We start from the raw sequence: 21216 nt of genomic DNA, 5'->3' as shown, positions 1-21216 counted from the left end.
AATTGCTTTTAAAAAAGTAAAAGCAAATGGTTAAATTAAGGAAGAAGAAGGTGGGGTGTGGATTACCAGGAAAAACTACATCAGGATGCAAAGAATGCTATTTAAACAAGTTGAGCTTAATAAACAGATATAGATTCGTTGGACTCCGCGCATACATTATGTGTGAGTTTAAAAGATATAAATCACTGAAAGCACACTAATCATTTCGTTTTCACTTTAATTTCAGTTTAGGTTTATGACATTTTAATCATTGCTAATTTAGTTTGTGTTTTTGGCGAATTACCTCAATTAGTTTTTATTTAGTTGCAGATTAAGTTTTAAAAATGGTCATTCAATGAAGATTAAGAAATCCATGCTTTGCCTACATTGCAATGAGACTGTAGAAACCAGCAGGTATGTCCACAAAAGACTCCATGAGGCACTTTTTGCCCAAGCCCTCTATACAGAGAGCTATCTTTTGAATGTTTTAAAAAATGTGCGTTACTTGTCTTGTAGCCAAGTGCATCTGTTCAAGGAGCAATCTGTTTAATTTAACAGTACTGGACCTTTTAAATTTAAGATTAAACATTTCACTGAATTTTCTAAAGGAAGGTCATTTGCCCCTCCTCCTAGACATTCAGTAAAGAGCTATGCCAGTGAAACAACTTTTTTTCGTGTTCAACTGACCGGATAGTGGCAAAGTTAAAGTTTGTTGACCGATGTAACCTCTCATTTTAACATTGGCAGGTTTGTGTTTTTCCAGGATGTCACAGTCCTTAACCTCTAACTTCTTTAAGAGAGCAATTTAAGTGTTTTTAAATCTGTTGGCATTTTTCACTTTGATTGCTCTTGTTTCTGTCCCTGCCACACTTTTAGGTATTCCTAGACAAGTCATCCCCATTTATGAACAATCTTTGCCATGTGTACATGTTCAAAAACATGTGCTGCCTAAGCATCTGACAACTATCATGCTCGTTAGGCTTCATATAAAAATTGTGGCAAGGCTTCTAGTGAAGAAAGAGGGACTGGCAACAGTAATGTTCCTAAGGCTGGGTATACTGTGAGCACTACTTACTATTATATAATATCTATTCATATGTAATAATTGGAAACTTTTTATGCATTACATGACATGCTTTAAAATGTATTTTATTAAAGTGACATTTTTTAATTTATTCAGTCACAAACAATTCACTCATTTACTGATTTATTCACCAAGGTGAGCAGATACTGTATATTGCCCATGACCAGAACAAAAGAAAAAAATTGGATAATTTTAATACCAGATTACATAAACCAACATAGCTTTCATATACAGTATACAGTTTTATTTTCAGACTAATTTTCAGTTTTCTTTTGGTTAATGAAGTGCTTTTTTAGTTATTTTAGTTACAGTTTTCCAGTGTTAATGTAGCTTTTGGCGAAAAAGACATTTAACAGTCTTGACATGTTTACAGCATGACATCCACATGAGAAATATCAGGAGCACAACAGAAATGCCTCTAAGTGAAGTTAACTGACTTGATTAAAGGTTTTGACTCCACGAACTGCTATACCACTTGGTACACACAGTCAATAATGGACTGTCTTGATATTATAATAACTTATGTTACCAAGGTTTACACATTTTAATCATTCTTAATTATAAGAATATTCTCGTAAAAAGAAATGATCATTTTGAAAACGCAATGTGCTCATCTTAAGGGTATAATTGATAAAGAAGACCTCTGCAAACTACGCAGAGTTGGTGGAGCTTTTGCCAGAGATAGAGACAGAGTGTAAGACACAGCCTGAAATTTCTGACGCAAAAGTCCTGTCTGTGAAAAAAGTATGGTCCAAAAATGTAGGTCACAAAAAGGGACAATACATATGCTGCAGGACAACACTGCCTTCATACCTTGCAGTACTAAGGTCGTCACCTCAGTGCGTTACTGTCTATAATCTGTCCGTTCAGAAAATACTAACAGTGGGTGCGAAATATAATGATCATCATTTTTTATGTTGTATAGTGGAACACCTGGAAAGACCATTTGAAACAAAATAAATGAAGAAAATCAGTAAGGTACAGAACAAAAGCAACTAACAATTAAATAAATACATTAAAATGACATAGAAAATCCAGACCTGTTTAGTCCAATACACAAGCATTTGCTTTCAAACTCTGGAATTACTGTATTTCAAGAGACCAAAAAGCTCTTGAAATCAGAGGATTCCTTATCCTTACTGTTTGTTAGGAAAAGACTTACTTGTTTGTAACCAAAGAAATAAAAAGAAGCTATTTGCTAAAAAGTCTGAAACATGACACACTGCCTGATATATAACGTATGATGAGGGAACCGGTAGCTGAAAAATCTAAGTCCTGGCCTGGACACAACAGTAGTCATAATGGATCAAAGTCTTTAAAGGGACTCTCTTGTCTAGTACAGAGGGAGTGAACACTATTTACATGGAAACATTTAGGCAGTTAACAGCTACAGGAAGCAGCTCTGCAATGATAAAGTGCTTTGAGTCTAGCAAGTTGGATAAATTGTGGCGCCTCTGTGCACACAAGAGCTAAACTTATCTGTTTCCTTAGCAGACACATTTTTGATTAGATTCTCAATTTTCTTTTTTCTCTTTGATGAGAGACGGTTTAACTCACTCGGCCATACTGCACAATAAAATAGCAACAACTATTGACAAACCATACACGGACAACTGGCAGAGTTCTCTGGAGAAACTGCTTTTGTGCTTTGCAGAAATGAATAAGAATGAAATGAGTATGATATAAAATAAGATGGGTAGATTTTAAACAAACAAAGTGCCATTCCTTCTGAGCAAATTCAATGAGGCACACTATTGACCAGTTGCTGCCAATGCTAATGGAAATGCAGTGCTATTAATTTATTATTAATTTACCAGATAAAACTGTCTCAGTTTTTATTTTTTCTAAGTATTTATATTACATTTAGTTACATTAACACCCAGTTACAGAGCCCATACTGCATCTCATTGTCTTGCTTGTTTAATGAACCATGTAAGAGTCAAAATAGACTAGGATAGGCATACTACTTAATATAAATAACTTAAAAATGCTTGTCTGTATTGGATCGCTATAAAAAAAAACTAACCTTGCGATCGGAGATCTGCAGATTCTCTCAGGTTCATCTGTGACCCTCAATAAAGGAAGACAAAAATTCAGTTAGGAAAGTCAGCATTTCATCAATATAAATAGAACAACCTATACTAACAAAAATGAGCAAAGAGAAATGTTTCAAATATTCTAAACTGTTAAAGTTATTAAATATAAAGCTCACCAAGACAGACACTCAGCTCCTGTAACCGTATATTACAATTAGTATGCTTGCAACTGAAATAGTAAAAATGAAATGCCCATTTATCCTGTTTACCTATGTCTACAATCAGGGATATAAATAACACCCATTTTAACACAAAATAGTGTTTACTTTCACATATTCAGGGTTTGGACACTAAAATATACTGCAGCTTATTCCCACAATCTAAGATATACCAAGGCTGTTAAAGAAAGCACTTTGTGCAAAACAAAGTCTGCATATATAACACTAAGTATTATATTTAGCAATGCCAAAAATTGACCTATCGCTAAAATGCATTATGTTCTTATTAAAAAATGTACACATTTATACATTTTGGGAGCACTTATGTGCATTGCTGGTTTTCAAAAAGTACCTACTCACTGACACAGACGTAGTTTAAAGTCTTGGCTTTTAGATGTAAAGATATGTAGCTTTTAGGTATGCATGTTTTGTTCTTGTAACTCTTTCCCATTCATCTGTGCCACAACAGGTCCACTACAATTAGGATACAGATAATGATTTTATACCATTTGTGTATGCAATGTCATATTATTCAAGCATTATTGTTAAGTTTACACAAAATTAGTAATGTTATTTTACTTTTCAGTTTAGTGTTTATTTTCATATTAAGCGTAAACCAAGAAAAGATTTCCCAGAGGCAATGTTGTAAATAATTTCAAAAGCAAATGGCAACAATTTTAGTACATGAAAATGAATTCCTGAATGCTGTCCGAGTGTTTTGAGCTGCTGCCATAAATTATATGTGTTCTGTTCATAAACTTATCACAACATAAAAACTGAAGTGCAAGAGAATGACTGCAGGACTCCCTTTGTCAACTTTCTTAATTTTAACTGAAGTATTTACTGTAAGTGTCTGATTGTGTTCATCTGCATATTGCATCACCTATTAAGAGTTGTGCACTAATATTGGACACTTCTTTTATCTTAAAAAAGTAAAAGATGCAATTTTAAGTTTGTTAATTTTAATCTCTACAAAAACATTCTTGGCTAAGGATTAGTTGATGAACCACTTGTGCATTGTACTTACTATTACCTCAAAATGATTCTGAACAGACACATAAATTAAATGACATGTCATCATAGGCAGACAATTTTAATTTACAGGATTTGTTCACAGACAGTTCCAAATGAACTGCTTTTCTAGCCTAGTCATGCAATATTGTTCCATGCCCTTCTATACTTTGCGGTCATGATGTCTGATTAAAGTTCCAGTTGTAAGATATGGCTTCCCTATAGAGATTTAGCTGATTTATTGACACCATGGCCTAACATGTCAGCCTTGAAGACCACCTTTTTTGCTATATGACCAGAAAAAAGAATCAAGTTTGCACAAATTCTGGAGATCAGAAAAGATTAATTAAATTAAGAGATGGCTTACAAATCTGAGTAATCACTTTTTTCAGAAAAGTTATGTTAATGTACAATAGGTGTTGGTTTATAGCTAGCTTTAATGTGGATGCACTGTTAAAGCAACTTCTTGCAAATATTTCTATAAAGGTTCCGCTAATGTTTAATTTCTGCAAATTTTCTATTCAATGTTTTAAAAATCTACATTTCAGTTGTACAGTGGTACCTTGGTATACGTCCGCTTTGGAATAAGTCCAACAAGTATATGTCCTGTTTGGATGCGGAAACGTTTGCTTGGTATACGACCTTTGTTTGGAATACGACTCGCATGCTTGAACACCGTACACTACCCTTGTTTACCTCTCTCGAGACAAAGCCATGACTGCACACAAGCGTCAGTACACGCTATAACTCTCTGTGAATTTTCACATGATTTTGTGTTTTTCGCGTAAATTTGAATAGATTGTTGGAAAGTATGAAGGTGGCATGCGTATCTGGGACTTGGCTGCTGCATACTGTATGCCGAGAACGACGGTATCTACGATTGTGAAAAACAAAGACGTTATTAAAAAGTAAAGTGAGGTTAAATTTTCATTTATTTCATCTAAATGCTTTTGTATTTATGTATTTTAGTATTAAGCAGTGTTTAAATAATTTTATACAACCCCATCAATGTATAATATGCCAATAACAATAGGATTTTTTTTTCCATGGGAACGGATTAATCATTTTCCATTTATTTCTTATGGGAAAAATTTGTTTGGTTTACGTCCTGTTTGGTATAAGTCAAAGGATCTGGAACGGATCAAGGATGTATACCGAGGTACCACTGTACTTTATACCTTAATCATTTAATGTCAGTCTGCTCCTAGGATACATACAACAGTTATTCTGTAAATCTATATATTTTGCTGACACCTATTAATATTAATTGATGAAAGTTTATTTTCCTAAAACATTGATCTGAAAGGCAACAGTCATTTTTTTTAGCTTTTAAACATTATTGGTAATACTTATGCCTGTACTGTACACTGGTTTTTATGCAACTTTGACTTCTTACACTGATTGCTGGTTTTGTGTATAGTGGTTTGGTCATAACTCTTGACAAATCTATTGTGAAGATGTGAAAGGTAGTAGTATATATAAGGCAAAAAACTCAATTTCTGCTTCAGTAACTTTTAACTGCAAATTCCATGTTCCATTTTACATTTAATTGAGAAATATGAATTGATACGTCAAAATAAAATTGCTGCTTTGCAATTCAATGCTACTTGTGAATCTCCCAGAGGATGTTTTCAGCATGTTGAAGCATTGGACTTTTAAAAACACTGCAGCAAGCCCTTAAAGTACCTATTGTAAAGTGTTAGATTATATACTTATGAAGCTGGAAGCGTTTGGCTAGGTTTCTATCCAACTGTTGGCTTACATGAGACAACTCCCCCTCATGCCAACAGGCAAAAAGAAACTAAAAAGATATATACAAAGAGTAGCTGATCAGGTTATGTTCATGGAAATGCTTTACAACAATAATGTATTGTGTAATGTCGCACACATGCATATGGGAGACAATTTAAGGGCTTTGGTGATTGTAATTACCCGTTGGACAAGGGCTTGGTGCTGTGTATTAATGTCTTCTCTTCTCCTCCCTCTGCAGAACAGAAGATTGACAGCCACTCCATCGCTGATATCACTTCTGTGTCTGTCCACCTGGACCCTCCCCTTCATGCCACTTAAACTCATGACCCTGAAGTCAGTCATCATGTTTCCATTGCGATTCCGAACTCCAGTCTGAAAAGACTGCTCTGCATTTACTGCGTTTTCCTTGTTTTTTCAAATTCTGTTATGCAGGGTCACAAAGGTGGTGCCCCAACTCTTTATCTTTGTTTTTGTCCCATTTTTCAGTATTTTTATCTAAATAACTTTTTGCTTTGTGCCCTCCCCTACCATAACCTATCGTCTATGGGGGAGGTATGAAAGCATTACATTTGTCAAAAATTTTGATCTCCGGTTTTTGACAGAGCTTGACATTTTAGGGTCCCCTTATACCAAAAACATCAATATCTTGATGATGGGTATGTGTTTGTGTGTCACAGTTTCTTGAGGACGGTCTAGAGCTAAAATGGCTAGACAGAAAAATATCAAACTTGAAACTTAAGACTGTTATGAGACGACAATGTGCTGATTAGTTTTTGAGCTAAATTGTGCAAGAGATAGAGGCACTCTAGAGGAACCCTCAAATACTACAATTCTCCAATTAATTATGAATTCTTTTCGCCAATTCTGTAATGACCTATTTTATGATCAGAAAGATCAACATCAGAACGGTTAATAATTACTGAAATGTTATAAAATAGTTTGGGTAACTTGGTTCCTCGGGGGAAAAAAGCCTAATGACGCTCACGTCTAAATTTTTTTCAGTTCAAAATATTTTAAAAGTTTGAATGAAGAGTAACAGTTATTATAAAATTTAAACTGAAAAGTCAAAATCTCTTGTAGTTACTAAAAAGGTAGAAAAGCCACAGTTATTTGCACAGAATTGAAATATTTTTATATGCCCTTGTATGTTTGAGATAAAGCTGCAAGTTTCTATTGTTCACAGCATCAACTCCACCTACTGCATTTTGGATTTAAACTTTAAATTGAAACAACTTTTAACTGCATATAAAAGTAAAAATTACGCATGAAGAGAATGATTCAAAATGATAATAACAACAACTTCCAGAGATATTAATATAAAAGAAAGAATTTTCATATTTCAAGATTAGGATACGCAGCATTTGAAACTATCCAGATTTTCCATACATTTTTAAACAGCAGTTTCTTCAAATACAATGAAATATACCTTATTGCTAAAAATCTGAGAAATGAGAATAAATGAATAAGATGAACAGGCAGAAGAGAGGAAAGGAGAGTATAAAGACGTGCAGAAAAACTTACTAACTGTTTTAGATCCCTGTGGGAGAGAGGAACAGCCTGAAACAGATTTGTTTGAGTTCTGCCGTTTACTGGGGTCAAGATTGACCCTAGAGAAAAAGGAAAAGAGAGAGAAATGGAAGAAGAAGAAAGGTTTATATCAATGAAGAAAGCAAAACCAAAGCGACAACAGACAAAGAACAATACTGCAAGTCAGATTGACAAAGATGAAGGCAGACTTGGCACACTGTTCATTATGTCACTGTTGTAGTGCTGATTAAGAAATTTCTTTCAAAGTGAAATCATATTCTATTTTTTAATAAAGCAAATATAACATACACAGAGGAAAACTGTAAATACAAAATACCTCTTCTTAAATATACTGTTCTTTGTTTTTATTTGCATAAATCAGTCTCAACAGATTTTATATTAGAACACTGCTCAACAACAAATATTACTGGACCCCAGAAATGCAAGAAATCTAATGGCTGTCCCGAGTCTGGCAGTGCAGGTATGCTCTATAGGGAGATGCTGCAGGCAGCATGATCCGTGTAACATCATGTAATACAGTATAAGACAAAATGCAATTCACTTGGTTTGTAATTTAAAAGTAAAATGTCATTTTTACTAAATATTTGAAAGTTGACTAAACTTGTTTCAGTGATTTTTGAGAGAATATGCATATGTTGTTTGGCTTAGCTGTAATGTTTCATTCACATTTTGAAATATTATGATTATAGTCTCAAATAACTGTAAACCCTCCACAAAATAAGCAATTAATGCAGTACTTATTGTGAGCAACTAAGCACAAACCTTAATGAATTCCAAATAAACATGTTTTTGGCATTCTCTACTTTTAAATGTTCTTTATCATCTCTCTGCACTGTATACAACACTTGCATGGAATACAAGGACATGGTTAAATAAGCTTAGTTTAAAAATACAACTTTATGTTTAAAAACATTAACTTCACTGAGAAAGAGGTTTCTGATCCCCTTCACTGATTGTAATGTAAACTGCAACACATCAACATCAATGTAAATGCATATTTCTGAACATATTACATGAACAATTTTTACCTATCAATTTCTTATTAATAAATTCAAGACATTTATTTCACTCAAAAAATGGGATACTCAATTTACAATTACAGTACAGTATCTGGTATTTATAATACATAAAATTAAGAAATTTATATGATCAAATATACGAATAACTGCTTGTTCAACCAAAGAAAGGAAGATGGGTAATGAGTTATACTGCAGCCCTTCATACCACTACATCTTTATGTACCCACTTCCAACAAACTGTTCATTAGATTGAGTTTCAATTAACATCTTCACCACACAGGCCACAGTCCCATGTACTCACCACTTCTAAGTCTTCAAAGTAGGTTTACATTTCAGTTTCCTTCAAATTTTGCTATATGCTATATGATCATCGGCATAGAACGTTAGCTGACCATGCTTTACATACTTGTTTGTTCAGTTTGAATATCACTATCACAAAAAGCAACAGATTCAGAAAGGAACCCACCTTCACTTCAAAAAGTTCACTAATCCCCCCTGCTGTCCTAACCACTATTCATGCTTCGTTATACATTGACATCAACTCAGATACTAAACTTTCATCCACACCTAACCTGTATGTATTATATATATATATATATATATATATATATATATATATATATATATATATATATATATATATATATATATATATATATATATACAGTGGGTACGGAAAGTATTCAGACCCTCTTTGTTATATTGCAGCCATTTGCTAAAATCATTTAAATTAATTTTTTTCCTCATTAATGTACACACAGCACCCCATATTGACAGACAAAAAATAATTTTTAAATTGTTGCAGATTTATTAAAAAGAAAAACTGAAATATCACATGGTCCTAAGTATTCAGACCCTTTGCTCAGTATTTAGTAGAAGCACCCTTTTGAGCTAATACAGCCATGAGTCTTCTTGGGAAAGATGCAACCAGTTTTTCACACCTGGATTTGGGGATCCTCTGCCATTCCTCCTTGCAGATCTTCTCCAGTTCTGTCAGGTTGGATGGTAAACGTTGGTGGACAGCCATTTTTAGGTCTCTCCAGAGATGCTCAATTGGGTTTAAATCAGGGCTCTGGCTGGGCCATTCAAGAACAGTCACAGAATTGTTATGAAGCAACTCCTTCGTTATTTTAGCTGTGTGCTTAGGGTCATTGTGTTGTTGGAAGGTAAACCATCAGCCCAGTCTGAGGTCCTTAGCACTCTGGAGAAGGTTTTTGTCCAGGATATCCCTGTACTTGGCCACATTCATCTTTCCCTCAATTGCAACCAGTCGTCCTGTCCCTGCAGCTGAAAAACACCCCCACAGCATAATGCTGCCACCGCCATGCTTCACTGTGGGGACTGTATTGGACAAGTGATGAGCAGTGCCTGGTTGTCTCCACACATACCGCTTAGAATTAAGGCCAAAAAGTTCTATCTTGGAGTTTGCTAAAAGACACCTGAAGGACTCTGAGATGGTGAGAAATAAGATTCTCTGGTCTGATGAGACCAAGATGGAACTTTTTGGCCTTAATTCTAATTCAATGAAAACACTGCCTGTTTTGAGCCATAGTTTCAATAGTTGAGTAAATATGAACAAAGGCAGAACATCAGCAATTTGCCACTTACAAACTGTAATGTTCTGAAAGATGGTCCACTGTGATAATTTGCAATCACGTTTCACTGATATATGAATTGAAATTTGTTTGTAATAAAGAAAAGTTTATTGCATCTTCTAATCAAAAAGAAATGAATAACTGCTAAATTTTACCAACACACAAAAAAAATCTTGTCAGAATACAAGTAGATTAAAATCAAAGCTACCTTCTCCAGAGGGTGACTTACCTCCGTGTTAGCTTAGACGTGAGTTTACTGAAGAGACTAGAGGTGGCACGACTCCGTGCATGTGGCAGTGGTGATGCATCATGGGAAAGAGTTGGGGAAGTGGGTGGTCCAGCATGTGGTGGCAATCGTCGATCACGTAACTGCCCACCATGAAAGGTGCTGCGAATAGTGGAGCCACGAGAAAGACGTGAACGATCACAGGCTGAGGAAGTGGCGGCTGCAATACTGTGTGTAGAAGGTGATGCCGGTGGTACTCGATGAGATCCCGTACTGTGGGCACATTTGTGAAATCAAAAACACCACATTAATAATTAACATAACATTTTCAAATCTAAACCTGCCCAATTTAATAAAGGGTTGCAGGAAATTAGAGCCTCACAATTGTAAAATTAAATTTAGGAAGGAATATTTCAAATGTCTAACTGTTAATTTATAATATACATATAATACTGGTTTTAAATTTAGGATGGAATATTACAAATGTCTAATTGTTAATTTATGATATACATATAATGCTGGTCTTACCCTCAATTAGGAAAATAGTTTAAACTATGTTTAATAATATACCCATTTCACCATCACTTGAATCCAGTGAGGTCTTATAGCAACAAGGAGCAAAAAAAAAAAAAAAGAAGTACATTCAATACAATATATCATAGAAAGAGTTAAAATTTGTAATGTTAAACCACACTAAAAACAATTTATCCACATAAAAGAATTATACTCTATATAAGTCTTTATTTATTTGCTCTAGGAGAAGGTACTTGCCAAGGATTTCTCTGTTTTCAATTCTTTGGCTGTTGAAGTTGTCTCACTTGCCATTTATAAAACAGATATAATGGAAATTCTAAAAGATGGACTTGTACAAAAAAATATATCCATTTATGCTGAGGAAGTACTGCTTTAACTAAAAGGCCAGGACTGATCACATATGTAAAACACAATGAATCACATAAACAAAACACAATGAATGATTTTCACAGGATCCCTGGGAATAAGATCAATTGGAGTAAGAGTGTATTATTTCCATTTAACACTTTCACATCCTTGTCCAAAACTGGAAAATCTCTCATTTTTCACATCCATTTACATCTTTAGGAGTAATGATTACACAATGCCAGAGCAATGGAACATATTAAACAGAACAACTTTGCTACTATGCTCCATATTTCATTAAACAACAGTTGAGAGAATTAATATTATTAAAACAAATATTTTGCTTACGTTGATACCTTTTATGGTAATATCCTCATTTGTTTAAATAAAGTCTTCTTTAAAAATGATAATGCATTATATTTTTTATGGATTAGGAATAGACCAAGACTAAACAAAATTATTTTTTCAGCGAACTTAATATAGATGGATGGCTTGCTTTACCTCATCTATTTTATTACTGGGAACTGAACATCTGGAGCTTCAAGCCTCTAGAAAGAAGCATACAGTACGTATATCACTTAGAACCTTACTAGCATGGCTTGCTTTGGAAATATGATCTTGCACTCCTTTCTATATATGCGCTCTAATTTGCAATCCAATATCTACAAATTGCCATAAATATTCAAAAATTTTCTGTTTGAGCACCCCCTAAGAAATCGAGTGTCAATACAAGAATTACTTGGACAATATGAGGCAGGGGCATCAACCAAATCTCATAATCTGATTCTCAGTTAATATGTGGAAGGTACTACATTAAGAGTTAAATACATTATTCTTAAATATGTACAAGGCATACATTGCATGCATATCACGAAATTCCCCCATGTTAAGCCTCAACTGAAATTCATGTCTTCAAGCACTTACCTTTCTCAGCAGGCTCTGTTAGCTAAGCCTCAGCTTATATCACATAGGACTAGAATCTTCAACTATTTACTGAGCAGCTGTGAAGTTATCATAAACCAACATACTCTAAAAGATTTCTTTTGTGTATGTTATTAGAGCACCATTTTTTAATGTGCATTCTAACCTGGTAGCCTTCACTACGATTCTAACTCACCGTCTAATTCTGCTAATATGGAAGAATTCGAACCTGTTTGCTGCAGTACACTGAGAGGGTCATATCACCCCAGAGAAAAGACTCATTCAGACACAGAAAATTTCTACACTCCTTACAGAGTCTGGGCCATAGTCTCCTGAGACCATGAAACACCTCTAACCTTTGTACCAGCATGCTAGACTAAACTATTAACAAGAAAATTATTGCTTAAAAAGAAAGGAAAATAATTAAAGAGCACAAACCAACTTATTCCAGAGTTTATAAGTCAACTTCTTACAAAACTGAATCACTCTCTGGAATGAGAGAATAAGTATGCTAACTAATTAAAAATGACTCAAACTTAAGGCTGGTATTGACTCTGGACAAAAATAGCAATCCTCAGTTGTATTCCAGTTCTGAGACTACTATATTGAATACATCATGGTGTGTTTATTTATGGTAGCACTTGGCCTACACAATATTAATAATTTAAAGGGAACACTTAATAAAGTGGAGCACACTTTTATTTAATTACGGTAACAAACACTTTTGTCATAGTAACAGCAATGTTACCTGTTCTCCTTGCCATTTTGTAGTAAAGAATGTCTGTCTGTATTTGAGCGGTCTGTACATACATATGTGTTCCTTCTTGTCATGGCACTGGCTGGGATATTATTCTAAAACACAAGAAAACAAGACTGAATAAAGAGAAAACACAAATTGCATAAGAAAAAACACTGATAATGGTATATAACATTAAAAACAATGTGTTTCATCTAATGGTTTAGTATTATTTGAAGCTACCAAAACACAGACACGGTACTGTAACAAAATAAAAATCCTATCTCTGGGGTGTTTACTCTATAAAGCTCATTTATTCAAAAGGATACACTCAGGATACTAGATTATTGCATCCATCCACACATTTCCAGACCTTGCTTGAATTAAGTCAGAGTCTATCCTGGCTTCACTAGGCCAGAGGCAGGTACAATTCCTTGATGGGATCCCCATTCTATGACAGAGCATACTCATGCACACACACACCTTGCTCACTCTTACTGTTCAAAGCAAATCGTGATCAGCCCTCATTAATTGTACAATGCAAATCAGAAACTGACTGGGTTGGAATTTTAATCCCTGTCTTTTTAGACTGTGAACATGTATTCAAACTTTTATAAGGTGATATATCATCAAAAAAAAGCCAATAAAACAATATTTATGCTTTTAATTTTATGAACTAAGCAATACAGTATGCACCAGTGGGCATCAATGTTTAAAGTTATATGTAGACAGCATTACATTTACTTTTAAAAATTCAGATTTATTTAGTGCAATGACATTTGCTGCAAACAACTTCTATTTTTTCATTTTGCTTTACAGTTATTAATCAACATATTTTTATTATAGTTTTGCCTGAAATGCACACTGCATAATTCACAACTCTGTATGTAATTTTTTTTAGTTCTCAAAAATGGAAATTCATCTTATTTTGAAAATGTAAGAAATTGCCTGATAATGTTTTTTTTTCTTGGTAACTCTTAAAATTTTCACAACTTTCTCTTCTCAGCCTTCTCCCTGGTGAGCTCCTATACTGCCTTCTTTTTGTTACAACAGAGTCCCTAATCAAAAAATAAAAGAGGGGGGCTTCCATATTTTTGTAAGGGGGCCACCAGAAGAGATTTAAAAGTGAACTACAAGCAACATGCATTTAACAGTATAGCATACAATGTGGCTAGGTTGTTTTAAAACCAGAATAGGTCAATTATGACATAAACTTTTATTTCTTTTCTTTGAATTAGAAAAGATTAAACAAACAGAAATTCTATTAAAAAATTAATAAAACACGGGACTTTCTTCTTACTTTTCTTTTACTTTCTTTATTACTTTTGGCTTGAATGCAACAAAAGCAAAGACCGTAAACTGCCTGAAAAATACATTAATGAGTGTTGCTGAAATTATGTCATTACGTTTGGTCATTTTCAACAGGCAACATCACATGCTAGACTAAATTAGCATATTTCACTGAGAGAATAATTCTGAAACTTATCCATTTTCCTGCTTAGTTACACCTATTTGACAGAGAGCTATACAGGCAGAAATAACAAATAACTGTTTACATTTAATGAAAGAAATAGTGAGCTTGCATAAAACATTTACTATTACTGATGTGCCAAGGGAGATTTATAGTAACACCTCATGTCAGACTACATTAGCATATTTTCACACTTTATTTGCTTGCAAAACACATACAGAAACCTGAGAGAAGATTAATCCCACTTCTTGCAATTACAGGAGTAACACTTTTTCTGGAAACTGAGGCCTGAGCCACGGGTGAAATGAATGAAATTAAACTGAGAAAAGGCAAATTAAAGACAGATTACTGATGTGATAAATCATGGCACTGTTTGAAACACATTAGTTTTTTTTAAAAGTAAACAGGACATATGTCTTATTCCAATCCCAGCACAGATAAAAAAAATTTAATCAAGAAAGTGGTGCCCTCTTCTGGTTTACTGTAGAATTTACAGATTACTAGAAATAGCTGATTGAGATGCTTGAGCATCCTGTTTGAGTCAAATGGTGTTCTACTTCCTATATTTATTTAATAATATTTAATATTATTTAGTATCTTAATGGCTTTGCAAATCACAATCTAGTATTATTATCATGCAATGTACCATTTAATGTATCTTTTTGTGCAACTTTAACAGATTTTATAATAAATGGTAATACTTTATTATATACAAAATAATGATTCCGCGTGTGCAGTTGTTAAGAAATTCATATACAACATGTTGTTTGTCTATTCACTTGTATTATATAGGTTAAATGTAAAAAAGAAAAAGAACACTTACAGTTGTGGCATTAATTTCTTTACGTCTCTCTGGAATCTCTGATTTGTTGGGATTATTGGCACTGCTAACCATTGGACTGGATGGCGGAATGCTGCGGCTGCCCACAACGCTGCAACTGGCTTTGCGGGAAGGCATGCGCTCTTCTTTGAGCTCTGTATCCTCTGTACTGGTGGGGCTACGTTTTGGATGGGCTGCTGGTAAAGATGGCCCACCTGCATTAAAACATTACAAATGGAGACATTACATATCCTTCATACTAATTTCCTTATGAATACTGTAGTTTCAATAGATTTTCCTTGTAAATGATTGCATCTGTGTTTAATCAAAGTGCCATGACAGATGTAGGCAGGCTTTATGAAATGCATGTGTCTAAGTTGTATAAACCAACAAGGATATTGGTTCCCGAATGATCTTATGCATAAAATAACATTCCCAAATGTGCATAATCCAAGATCTGGATTGTGGGAAGTTAGAACCTTTGAGGCTGTTAGGCAATTTAGGCACATGCACATCTATGACGATGTAGGAGAAAAACTGGAGTACTCAGAGAAAAACTGATACAGACACATGGAGAATATACAAAGTCCACACAGGACTAATGTGCTGCATAATACAAGAACATCAAAGAAAAAACGGAAGTAATACAAAGTAATAAACTCCTGCTAAAAGTCCATAAAATCCACCAAGACCTCATTGACAAAACTTTAAAACAAGAATTTGTTAGCCCAGTCTATGCAATTCAGAGTCTTTGAATTTAGTTATCTTGGAATTTTGTGATTGTTTAGTTTGTCATATGCAGTTCATGAAAAAATTTACTTATATTTGCAAATAAATGTTGAAAATAATATATGCTTTTAAATTAAATATGCAATATATGATAGAACTACCCTTAAAGCAGATGGTGGTGCTGTACAAATTCTACTTTATATTCTAGTTATAAGAACATGCATAAAAAGTTGTTTCTTCTTGATTCATAATAAAAAGGCAGCTGACCTTATATTTTTAGTTTTATTTATAGTGAATATTCTGTGTTCATTTGATGAAAGTCTCCACAGAAAATAACAATATTCACAGGACTAACATTCAGGATGGGCAGTATTTTGTTTGGTTTTTAAAATAAGAGTCTTATGAAGAATTGCATTAGGAATACAGTACTTGGTATTGAATTAAGAAATGACAATAGATTAACATCACTGGTTTAAGAACAATAATTAAATTTAAGTGGTAGCCAGTTATAGACTTTGAATCAACAGTCTGGTTTAAGGTATCTTTCTCTAAGTTGAGCTAGTCTGAGTGAATTTGTGGTTGGTTTGAGAGTTGCTGGACGATCTGTAACTGTTAATAAACTTGATAAGCATGTGTTTAAAGAGTGATCTAAGTTCTGAATATAAGATGGAAAATGGAGGATCAGCTCAAATGAAGGTTAAATCCTTCTAAGACAAGCTGATAGGAGTTAAGTTAATTATGTTTATACTATTTTATCTGCACCAGATGGTATCACATTAAATAAATATATATAACAATTACACCACATCCTAATCTTCACCTAACCTGACCGTGCCTAACAACTTTGCATTTGTACTGGTGGACATTTACTTTTATGTTTTGTTATTCAAAAACCCTAGGAATCTAGACAGATGGACTTAAACAGTTAAACAGATGCTTTTACATGTTGCCAAGGCACAATGCAAACTCCGAGGTCACCGGGCTTTTTCAGTTGCAGCCCCAAAACTCTGGAACAATTTGCCGTTGCACGTTAGGCAGGCTCCTTCACTAGCTGTCTTTATATCTTATTTAAAAACACACTTTTACTCTCTGGCTTTTAACCCAGTATGATATGTTGGCTATCTGTATACTTTTTATTACGAATCTCTTTAGCTCCTATGTGTTTATATGTTTCTATTTCATTTAACCTTTGGGTATTGTGTGTCTGATATGTTGGGTTTTTATTGTACATCACTTTGGTCAGCCTTGATGTTGTTTTTAAAGTGCTTTATAAATAAATAAATAATAATAATATATAAACAAATCTGACTTGATCTTCCAAAATACTGTATTACTTGACTAAACCCAGACTTGAAATTAGTTTTTAATGAACCTGAATAACCTCAAACTGAGAACTGACTAATGCAGTAGATGGATAGATAGATAGATAGATAGATAGATAGATAGATAGATAGATAGATAGATAGATAGATAGATAGATAGATAGATACTTTATTAATCCCAAGGGGAAATTCACAAATTCATTCAAAAAAACAAATTCATTATATTATTATTAATGCAAATGTAACATTACACATTTTGCATTGCCTCGAGGTGCCTCTACTCTAGAACACAGGTCCTATCCTATGCTGTTATATGCAGTTGAGCTAAATGATTTTTTTTAAATGTATTTTATTGAACAGTACAATACAATGGCTACATGGCTTGCAGGAACTGAGTATATTCAGTACCTCTTTTATTGAGTATTACTTGAAGATAAAACTGACAAAGAACTTAAAAATATTGAACATTTCAATTGTTCTTTATGTATAAGCTTACTTTTCTCTAACTAATACACTACACCGTTTTTCTGTTGTATTATAAGAAGCAGGTTACCATTCTTTCACTTGAGCAAAATGTATTGTTCAGTATGTTATCATTAAAGTGTGATGTCTAAGCTATGGTGTTTCATCTGGTGTTACCATAAAATGGGCTATTAAAGGTTCTTTATATATACTTTTGACCTAATCAATACCATGCTATTACTTGTATGATAAATTTATTAAATGCCTGCAAAACAAGGATGACTTGTATATTTCATCTTTATATACTATAAACGTAGGGTTTAGAATACTATGCTGACCAAAATTTCTTCATGTATTGAGGCTTTGTGAAAAAAATTAAATATCCCCAAGATCAGTATCTTTCAAGTGTATAGGGACTAAGCAAGAAATAAAAAGAAAATACTGTACTATGACCTGCAATGATGAAAAAAGAAAAATACAATATATAAATTAGAGTTACAGTTGTGGAGCTCAGAGATCACAAAAAATGCCTATATGTGTCCACATTTCACAGGATACTAACATCATTCAAAATATTGCTATATGGATGGCAAACTAAGTATTTTGAGAAATGTTGATTATTACACCACTGGTGTCTAAAAAAAAAAAAAAGACACACAAAGAACAGGCTCAGTTATTTGATGGACTCTAGACTCCTTGGAAGTAGAAGCAAAGGACATAATTAAAATAAAACTGAGTGCCATTAGGAACAGTTCTACACATCTTCTTTCTGACAACCTTAAACTGTTGTTCAGCCAATAAATCAGCATAAGTGTGTGAAGAAACACTACCAGGGCTCCTTTATAGCAACAGCAATACACCTTTATAATGCCTCACTGTGACTATGACTGTTAAACCACAAGTTCTCTTTCTTTTTAATTTTCATCCGTCATAGTTATTCTGGTGTATGCTCAGATTATTGTGTCCTTGCATATTATATTATATATATATATATATATATATATATATATATATATTAATTAATTAATTTATTTATTTAAAGAGCTTCTGTAAAAAAGACAAATTTGCCCTGTATAAAGCTCCAAAGTTTCTCAGCATTTACAATAACTTACAGAAATCACTATGCCGTCGTTGCCTGTGGTAAGTTGAGGAACTTCGCTGGCTTTTGCTGTGTGATGATGAAGATGACGATGTTGATGAATGCTTGCTGGTTCCATTGGTGATGTCATTAGCTGGTCGTATTCGAGCCAAAGAAAGGGTACTTCCTAAATTAGATTCAGCACATTCCAGCTATAAGGAAAAAATGATTTGCAAATTTAATTTTAAAGGTGAATAATCAGTAAAGAATGTTTGAAACAGCATGTTAAATTGTACAGTGCAAATTAAAACAGACAATTACTCAAAATATGAAAAATGTAAATTAGTATTGTTGATAAATGAGCAAGAGCAGTACAAATGTTTAAAATGAATTATAAAAGAAGAATGACAAAGAACAAAAAACAACTTAGATTTCAGAAACAGTTTCATTTTCAAATGTAACTTATTCTGGTGATAACAAGTCTATACTTTTAAAGTATTTATTTTTAAGAAATATGAACGGCAATTGGTCATAGACCTCATCAACAAAAAACTAACCATAGTTCAAAAAGTACAATTTTGTATATTATGCAAGTTGGACTTTTCTGTCAATGAGTGAGTTATTCTAACAATCACAAGCCTATTTGGGATCCATTTTTCCTACATATTATAAAATGCTGTTAAAAGCATGCACTTCAACTCTCCTGGTGTGTATAATTACATTCTGTAGTGTATTACCAGTGTTACATTTGGATGATTCATTGTTTTAGAAAAATATTTAATAAACTATAACATCACATCCATCTCTTTGATGAAATAAACTCCTAAAAGTCCTAAAAATACACCTGAATGTTACGCAATTTCATACTTTTTCTAACTTGTTGACTATTGTGAGCAAGTGGTTTAAAACACATGGGGGATTGCAATTTATGGACTTTCATTTTCATGCATTATTACCAAAAAAACTTCAGAAATATATTTAAATCAAGCACTCTTTTAATGTCATTAAAAGGAAAAATGTTAGTCTTTATTCTTGAATAAATTCTTCCAGATAATTAAGTGCACCAAGTGCTCATCATTACATATGATGTGAACCAGCACCCACTACCAGAGAAAAAGAAAAATGACTGGTGGAGAGGCTGCAAATAGGCTATATGCATATATAATACAGGCTGCATAAATCACAAAAAATAACTTGCCTAATGTCAATTGTGATGGATGGCCAGGATCATTACCCAGCTGGGACACAAACTGGGTTCAAGGGCCAAGGGAGAAAGTACGGTTGAGAAATTATCTCCCCTAAAGATAGTAGAGGACAGCCCCCCTGGGTTGCTACAGCTTCATGGCAAAAGAAATACACTCCTTTACTTAGATTTATGGCATACTGTGAGATAATAATGGGCTCTGTGATTGTTTGTGTCAGGGTTGAGGAGCTGAATGCCCCCTGGTGGTCCACACACTATTTGGTTGGAGAAGTTTCATGTCCTTAGTAGGCTTTTTTCCTCTTCATACTTTTTGTTACTCTTTTAGATCATGTTGTCCTGTGCCCAATACCACTAAAAATGAATATATAAAACAGGAGGATGAATAGTAGCTCTGTTGTGGGGTATTCAATAAGCTTTAAAAACACGCAAATCATAATCTTAAATTCTTTATACTGTATGTGTTTTAAAAATGTTTTTTGATGCTTTTGTAAATATATACATTTATAATACCATGACATTAGTGTATAGATCTTGAATTCTAACAGGTAAGTTAAATGTTCATTAATCTATTAATTTTGAGACTGGCCAGGTCAATTATTGTTTTGAATCAAAGAAATACAGCAGGCACAAAGAACAAAAATAAATTTAAACTTAACATTTACGGCTTTATAATCAGGGTGTTGCCCTACTTGTATTGTAAAATTTTGGTTTGTTTTTTTTCTTTTTCTTTCATCCACACCTTACTTTTATGACACCACATAGGACTTTTACACTTTCAAAACTTAAAAATTGTTTGACACATTGGAAGACTATTGTGCGTTTAAAGGGTTTGTTTACTGTCTGTAATGGAAGTTAACAGAAGCATTTTATATTTACTGACATGGTATTCTCACTTTGTATATCTGTCATCAAGTTTCTTAGTTATTCATCTATATTCCTTCTTATTCAGTGATATGAGAGATGCCTGTAAAATATTTTTAATTGAATGCCTTGCTTAAATCACACATGCTATTTTTCTTTTTTTTTTTGACAGTTACACAAATAACAATTTCTTAACGGGTGATCAGGGATGCTATAGCCAGTACACTTTGCTTAGTGACAAGGTTTTGATAATACACAAATAATA

The 21216-nt window shown here is 33.6% G+C and overlaps 2 protein-coding genes across 4 annotated transcripts in view; one reads left to right on the top strand and one right to left on the bottom strand.

Moving 5' to 3' along the window:
- Window positions 1-6380, top strand: part of LOC120539329 (solute carrier family 22 member 6-A-like) — a 64218-nt gene extending 57838 nt beyond the window's left edge. The window contains exon 11 of the transcript XR_005635589.1: window positions 6319-6380. The gene's annotated coding sequence lies outside the window, so the exon portion shown is untranslated. The remainder of the gene's footprint in view (window positions 1-6318) is intronic.
- Window positions 1-21216, bottom strand: part of mark4b (MAP/microtubule affinity-regulating kinase 4b) — a 187237-nt gene that overhangs the window by 1699 nt on the left and 164322 nt on the right. The window contains exons 12-17 of one of the 3 annotated variants that reach the window (XM_039769301.1): window positions 18921-19098; window positions 15299-15510; window positions 13017-13120; window positions 10472-10741; window positions 7602-7687; window positions 3090-3134 (exon numbers count right to left, since the gene is read on the bottom strand). In XM_039769301.1, coding sequence (XP_039625235.1) covers window positions 3090-3134; window positions 7602-7687; window positions 10472-10741; window positions 13017-13120; window positions 15299-15510; window positions 18921-19098 — 895 coding nt within the window. The remainder of the gene's footprint in view (window positions 1-3089; window positions 3135-7601; window positions 7688-10471; window positions 10742-13016; window positions 13121-15298; window positions 15511-18920; window positions 19099-21216) is intronic. The other 2 variants (XM_039769300.1, XM_039769302.1) reach the window with 2 other exon arrangements.

This window comes from Polypterus senegalus, chromosome 11, assembly GCF_016835505.1.
Source record: "Polypterus senegalus isolate Bchr_013 chromosome 11, ASM1683550v1, whole genome shotgun sequence".
Classification (NCBI taxonomy): domain Eukaryota; kingdom Metazoa; phylum Chordata; class Cladistia; order Polypteriformes; family Polypteridae; genus Polypterus; species Polypterus senegalus.
This window is presented reverse-complemented; position numbering and strand designations above follow the sequence as displayed.